At 40.7% G+C, this 7,416-nt stretch overlaps 1 protein-coding gene across 4 annotated transcripts in view; it reads left to right on the forward strand.

The window, feature by feature from the left end:
- Positions 1-7,416, forward strand: part of LOC107677838 (collagen alpha-6(IV) chain-like) — a 127,665-nt gene that overhangs the window by 87,620 nt on the left and 32,629 nt on the right. For 2 of the 4 annotated variants that reach the window (XM_016472883.1, XM_016472885.1), the window contains exons 12-24: positions 841-933; positions 2,190-2,243; positions 2,341-2,403; positions 2,585-2,629; positions 2,712-2,765; positions 2,857-2,917; positions 3,103-3,213; positions 3,413-3,562; positions 3,718-3,807; positions 3,917-4,074; positions 4,320-4,499; positions 4,666-4,849; positions 5,647-5,697. In XM_016472883.1, the coding sequence (XP_016328369.1) occupies positions 841-933; positions 2,190-2,243; positions 2,341-2,403; positions 2,585-2,629; positions 2,712-2,765; positions 2,857-2,917; positions 3,103-3,213; positions 3,413-3,562; positions 3,718-3,807; positions 3,917-4,074; positions 4,320-4,499; positions 4,666-4,849; positions 5,647-5,697 (1,294 nt within the window). Of the gene's footprint in view, positions 1-212; positions 300-840; positions 934-2,189; positions 2,244-2,340; positions 2,404-2,584; positions 2,630-2,711; positions 2,766-2,856; positions 2,918-3,102; positions 3,214-3,412; positions 3,563-3,717; positions 3,808-3,916; positions 4,075-4,319; positions 4,500-4,665; positions 4,850-5,646; positions 5,698-7,416 lie in introns of all 4 variants that reach the window. The other 2 variants (XM_016472884.1, XM_016472886.1) reach the window with 2 other exon arrangements.

Below are 7,416 nucleotides of genomic sequence, written 5' to 3' on the forward strand. Positions count from 1 at the left end.
TCAGTCCCTTTTATCTTAAAATTTTTACTGTCTCTCTCTCTCTCTCTCTCTCTCTCTCTCTCTCTCTCTTTCTCTTCTTACTCTTGCACTTTCCCTTTTTTCCATTAGCTTTTTCTGAACATGACCAAGACTCTTTCTCTCTCCCTCTCTCTCTCTCTCTCTGATAAAATCCTGGACTCTAATGTGTCAAATGTCTGTGTTGTGGATCTCAGGGGGATGTTGGTCCAGCGGGACTCAGGGGCAGTCCGGCCGTTCAGTTTAATGCACCAGCAATAAGCACTATCAACAAAGGAGAGAAGGTAACACACAGGGGAGTGGTGATGCCAACCCAGGGAGAGGCACTGCCAGGGTGAGAGGGTGTGGATGGTGGGGGAGAGAGGAGCATTAGAGGGCACTGAGCCACATCATCGCTCCAGGGAAAATGGTCTGGAATATTCTGACAGTTTATCAATTGGGACTGATATTTGTAAACACCTTTATTATGAGAATGTTTTCTGAATACACATCATAGAAACCCTGACAGTTAATAGAGGGGGGATGGTTAGTTGCATAATGATTGAATGGGGAGAGATAACGGCACATCTATTGTGTTAAATATGTGGTTCATTACCAAAGCTCCTTCATTCTGCCTATGTCCATTCATCTCCTCCTCACCCTGATCTCCCTGCTGCTCCAGCAGTGGTCACAGTCCTTTTAACATCCTTCTTCAAAATGCAAAAAACTTACCACATGCCACCTCTTCAACATGCTCCGCCGCTACCGTCTCCAAACAGCCTCCCCATCACACCTCATCTTGTCCCATATAAAAAAAAATCTCTCTTCCTTGGTTACCGTGTCCAGGGAGATGTGGGCTCGCCCGGTGACCCAGGCCTCCCACTGGTCAATGGAGTGGTGGAGCTTGTTGGCTTTCCAAAAGGAGACAAGGGAACTAAGGTTTGTGAGGAAAATGCAGCTGTGAGGATCTAAACCTAGGATGAAGTCAATCGACACCGTCCTCCTCAAAATCTTTTCTACAGTTTCTTTGTCCCCTTGTACCCCAGACCTGCTATCCAGGAGGGTGACATCCACTTTGTGCTTGATGTATACATGCCATACTTCACCCTGTGGTGAACATTGAGGCTGGTGTCCGTAAAGTCTTCATATTTGTTGGTGATTTCATTCACATGTTCCAAAAATGCTTAAATTATGTGTGCATATTTACAGTGGCCCTAAAGGGACACTTCAGCCACGCTTACAAATGTATAAATATCACTAATCATCTAATGTAGATAATGGTAGATAATATCTTGTTTTAATGCAAAGTAATACATTTGTGTGAAAGTTGTTGGTTCAAGTGTTAAATTAGTTTTTTGAAATTGTATACTTCCATTTAATGATTTACACTATTAAGATTTTTTTTAATAAATACTTTTATTCAGCAAGGATGAATTATTCGATCTCAAATGACAACAATGACATTTATAATGTTACAAAAGATTTCTATTTCAAACAATTTCTGTTCTTTTGAACGTTCTGTTCATAAAACAATCCTGAAAAAATGATCACAGTTTCCACAAAGCAGAATTTTAATTAATAGTATGTTAAGCTGCTAAACTGTTTTCTGCATTCATAACGATACAAAATGTTTCTTAAGCACCAAACAAAATAGAAAGCAGTTATTTGGTATAATACTGTATGTCACAGTACTGTTTTTATTGTATTTTCGAGCTTAAAGTTTTGAACGTTTTTTTTTTATTTTTATTATGTAGGTGTTAAAATTTATGATTCTTGTTTGTTTCATTTGGAGCCCAAATCACAACACAGGACGTTCAACTGAATTGAAATCTGTAGATTTCATGCATAGATTTGTGTACATCAATAAATTGCTGCATATTGTATTAAATATTGTGTAATATTTCTTCACCATAGAAATATCAGTATCATTGAATTTTTGTCTTTTCTGCATTCACAGTACATATTCTTCACATACTGATTATCATTTATATGCCATTTTTTTACAATAAAATACTAAAATATGGAGAAAAAATGTTTAAAGTTTAGATACCTTCAAAGCTCAGTTGATTTTCAGGTGTAAAATCTGCTTAATCCCCAGCCCAGTCACAATTGTTTTTTTGTTTTTTTTAAACACAAAGTGACATTATGAATTCTCAGTCTTCTTCCTTCTCTTTCACTCTCTCTTTCTTCCTCAGGGTGATAAAGGCTATGATGGTACTCCAGGTTTTCCAGGGAGATCAGGACCACCAGTGAGTAATCAAAGACAGCTTGTTACCCCAATTCATGTTTGATATGTTGTTGTTTGAAACTGACATTCACATTTCTTCATTTCTTATGCATATATAGGGCCCATTTGGGTATAGAGGTGAAACTGGAGAAAAGGGAATCCTGGGCTTGCCAGGCTTAAGGGTAGGGGATGTTACTGCTACATTTTGTGATTCACCATAGGGTACAACATTTCAGAAGATTTTACACATCTTCTTTTGTTTGTTTATACTGTATTAGAAAATTAAGTATACATTTTACATTTATATTTTATTAGTTTCAAATCAAAATTGAATTTCTTCTTCTGTATTGTTCAACATGGCAGGGTCCACCTGCTCTGAACGGTTCTCCTGGCCTTCCTGGGATAAAAGTAAGATATGAAACGCTTTACTTTAAACAGTTTTCCTCTTATATTTTCATTAGATACCAACCATCTTCTGTCTCCTCTGTAGGGCTTCCCTGGGACTCAGGGTTTTCTGGGACAACCAGGTTTTTCTGGCCCAAAAGTAAGAACAGAGAACAGGAAAAACATAAATATATATTTCAAAACAGAAATATGTTACACAATAGCATATTGTACTGTAAATATATTTTTAGGGTGACAGGGGAGACCCAGGTCCACCTGGGCCGATTGTGGAACCAGAAGTTGGAATTAAAGGTATCAGGAATCACCATCATTTCATTCATAGAGGTTGCATTCATTTTTACTAATTTTTATTTTTTTTTATACACTTTCGTGATCTTATATGTGGTAATTGCTTCTTCTAATCTCTCATGCACATGGTCACTCGTATGTATGCTGATGTACAGTCTTCAGAGATTGTTCAATTTACTTGTGCCTAGGTCCTCCAGGTGATCCTGGCTTTCCTGGTTATCCGGGGATAACTGGAGATACGGGTTTTCCAGGGCTTCCTGGTCAGCCTGGTTCTCCTGGAGCGCCTGCTTTTCTCACAGGTACTAGTGGAAAAACTTTTGCATTTTAAGGCTTTATGGCTCAAATCATACAGCTTGTTGAAGAGTATGATCTACAGTATTGCTTTAGTAACAAGAAGCCATGGTCAACACATTAGACTGGAGAGCACATGGTACATAGAAACAAATATGACAGAATCTATGTCCTACCCTCAAAAATGACTCTTGGTTTTCTATTCAGGTCGTCCAGGCATCCCTGGGTTCCCCGGTAGTCGTGGACCCAAAGGACAGAGGGGAAACCGAGGTCGGAATTCTTATGGTCCTGAAGGTCTTCCTGGAAATCAGGGCCTTTCTGGACCTCCAGGTCTCCCTGGGCCACCGGGCAGTACACGTAAGCCTTTGCAGAAGATGATTTCATGAAACTTAACAATTTGACAAATTAGATCCCACCAAGAAAGTAATTTTTGTGGGTCACATCAAACAGAAGTAGATCCTTGGGGTAGCAGATGCAGGTTGCCACTTTTCTTATTTTATCTTTCTATCTAGCAAACCAGTTCTCCGCTGGACAACCTGGTTTTCCAGGTCAGCCTGGTCCGAGAGGACTTCCTGGAGACAGAGGCTTTAAAGGGTTTAAAGGTAAGGCTCACTCACTCAAACTGAAATGAGAAGTATATGGTTTAATTTAGACAATTATGTTGAATGGCACTCTTAGACTTATTTCCTACTTGACTCTGTGCCCTTGCAGGAGAAAATGGTGACTGCAACTGTTTGGGTGGAGGAACGATTGGTGCACAGGGACCTCAAGGGCCTCCAGGGCCCCTGGGTATTACAGGCCTCAATGGTGCGAAGGGAGAAATTGGTGATCCAGGCTTCCCAGGACCCCGAGGTCCACAGGGCTTTGATGTAAGATATTAATTATTAAAACATTAGCTTGGATCAATTGGGCTAATGCCTTGATGTTTTTTGGGGGGTACTGAATGATGTTACATGGAGAGGTAGCAACTGGAGAGGTTTTGTTGTTTCTTTAGATGTCAGGTGCAATGCATTGAATACCATATTGTCTTATTGATCCCTGAGAAACATTGGGATCATCACGTAACTTCCGAAATTGTTTAAAATTATAGGTCTTGCTTTGCTTTTTGTTTTAGGGTCGTGCAGGTGATAGAGGCTTTAGAGGGCGTAAAGGAGAGAAAGGTAATACTTTCTTCCCAGAAGGCAGTATACAAAAAGGTGATATGGGTCAACAAGGTCCTCCTGGACCACTTGGAGCAAGCGGCAACTCCGGAAGCGATGGATCTCCTGGCTTCCCTGGACAACCAGGCCCACCTGTGAGTAATTTTTCCTTTTCCTAATTTTCCTTTTTCTTACTGTCATTTCATTTTATCAGCTCTTTAGTTACTGCCAAAGAAGACGTGTGGTTCTTATTGCTTGTAGTCATTCTGATTCTGGCTTTCAACCAGTGAGATCTTTAAATTTCTAAGTTCTTTCTTTCAGGGGGAGCCTGGTTTTGGGGTGACTGGAGATAAAGGTTTTCCAGGTATTCCAGGGTCCAAAGGTCGTCCTGGTGACAGGGGCGAACCTGGTATTGGCTATCCTGGTGTAGCTGGGTTCAAAGGGTCACAAGGTGATCCTGGATTCAATGGTTTTCCTGGAACACCTGGACCTACAGGTTCTCCAGGTAAGTAGAAGAAACACCTCAGTAAAACTTTAACAATAAGTACACCGTCTAAAATATTTAATTATATAAAAAAATACAGATTATGTGATATTATTTCTAAATTATTATTAAAGATTAATAATTTCGCATGTAATGTATACGATACATTTTTTAAACAACTCATATTCATATACAGTGAATTGGATGTACACAAATGAAGGTAGTATTTTGTCAATCCAAGCCTTCTCAATCTCCTCAAGAGGCCCACTTAGCATATTAAGCTTGTTTTGTGAGTTTACAGTACAATATTAAACAGAATAAGATGAGCTGGGCTGAAAGAGATTCAGTTTAGAGGTTGCTATACCTCATTTTAACAAGCTTTGGACGTGTGAGAGTGAATTGGTGTGCAAATGAATCTTTATATTTTGCCTGTGCTAACAGAACTTTTGACCTATTTGCAAGCCATTCCATTCAGAGAGAAATTGAGCAGGTGCAATTAAATCATAACAAGTCTTAACATCCATGTCTGAATCACCAAATCCTTTCACTTCTCTGCATGCTCTCCATCTCTCTCTCTTAGTAATGGAATGGCATTGACACAGCCATGCACATGTTCCCCTTTTGATTTCTTTATTTGCACTGCTTTAACCGAATGTGCTGGAATTTTTGAGCTCTAGAATTCTCTACTACAGGTACAAACATTTTCATGCTAATGCATTTGATTTCTTATTGATGCTGCCCGGATGAACTGATTCATCAACCGATTGATTGACAGCTTCTCTTGCAATCTCTCTTGCCCTTGCATGTTGTCTGACTAGGTGACAGCTGTGGGCAGGCGGGGCTTAATGATGCCTCTTTGGAAGAGGGAGGTGAGATATGAAGCCCAGAGCTGCAGCCAGTACAAAATAAATCAACATTTTCCAATGGCCTGACTGTATCAGACAGCTTAACTGTAGAGTGTCCACCAAACCTGGCCATACTTGACCTTCATTATGACTTCCCTATAGCTTGAAATGTCTAATCCAGTTAGTCTCTTGCCATTCTGGAAAAGTGGTAGTTGCCATGTAACAGCCCTTTTTTGCCAGTCATTTAACAATCTTTGTGCATGTTATTAGCCCTTCTATACTGACTTTACTGGGGGCAAATGTGGTTATTTTCTTTCTCTTTTTTCTTTTTTTTTTTTCGAGTATGAAATTAAACTTTTATCAGATTTTGAAGACTCTAGTACACCATCAAAGGCCCATTACTCAAATTTGCTTTGCAAACCCTTTGTAGCGACACAACATTAGTCCCAACACTTGTTGACCTTGGTCACAAACACCCATGACATATCATCGATTACCACAGAAGATATTTAGGCTAATCCTTCACAAACAAAAATTGCCTCTACATGCACGTACAATGAAAGTCTATGCAGCAATGTATTGCAGCACTAAAATACACACTGTTATGTGTTATTATGAGCCTAGATGGATAAAATTATGCATAAAGCTCTATCACTTAGTCAAGTCAAGTCACCTTTATTTATATAGCGCTTTTAACAATACAGATTGTGTCAAAGCAACTGTACAGCATGTATTAGGAAAATAGTGTCATTAAAGGGGTCCTATTATGCTTTTTCACTTTTTCAACTTTAGTTAGTCTGTAATGTTGCTGTTTGAGCATAAAAAAAGATCTGCAAAGTTACAAAGCTCAAAGTCCACTTCAAAAGGAGGTATTTTATTTAACAGAAATCACTTCAAAAACTACAACGAACGACTCGTTTGGACTACAACGCATATTTTCCGGGATTTGTGATATCACAAATATCGACGAATGGGACGAGACCTGGTTGAGCTGCAGTAGAGAAGGCAACGAGTGTGTGACGAGTGGGGGCGGGGCCGAGAGCCGTGGGAACGGAGCGAGGCCGGTGCAGTAATTGATAATGAGCGACACCTGCACCACTCACCGGTCTCGAGTCCCACGGAGGAGCTCCGGAAGGATAAAAGGAGGAGTGACGACAGTGAAAGGAGAGAGGACCAGGCCTGGATTTTATTTTATGTTTTGTGTGTGGCAGTCGTCCGCGAGGGGCTGCCGCTTTACTTTCTATTAAAGTATTTAAATGTTCGCCGGTTCCTGCCTCCTTCTTCCCGGGTTTCGGCACCAATGTAATAATAAAGTTTGTAGTTCGGGAAGAAGGAGGCGGGAACCGGCGAACATTTAAATACTTTAATAACATAAACAAACACAAAATGAAAGTATAGCGGCAGCCCCTTGTGGACGACTGCCGCACACAAAACACAAAATAAAGTCCAGGCCTGGTCCTCTCTCGTCCAACGCCCCTCGCGGACGACTGCCGAAACCTAAACACAAAATAAAATCCAGGCCTCTCTCCTTTCACTGTCGTCACTCCTCCTTTTATCCTTCCGGAGCATCTCCGTGGGACTCGAGACCAGTGAGTGGTCCAGGTGTCGCTCATTATCAATTACTGCACCGGCCTCGCTCCGTTCCCATGGCTCTCGGCCCCGCCCCCACTCGTCACAGAGTGTTATCACTATGTTGGAGACACGCTAGCTTTCCCAAGGCAGACGAACTTAGAGTGGTTACAA

Source organism: Sinocyclocheilus anshuiensis, unplaced genomic scaffold (genome assembly GCF_001515605.1).
Source record: "Sinocyclocheilus anshuiensis isolate Anshui unplaced genomic scaffold, SAMN03320099.WGS_v1.1 scaffold1077, whole genome shotgun sequence".
Taxonomy (NCBI): Eukaryota; Metazoa; Chordata; class Actinopteri; order Cypriniformes; family Cyprinidae; genus Sinocyclocheilus; species Sinocyclocheilus anshuiensis.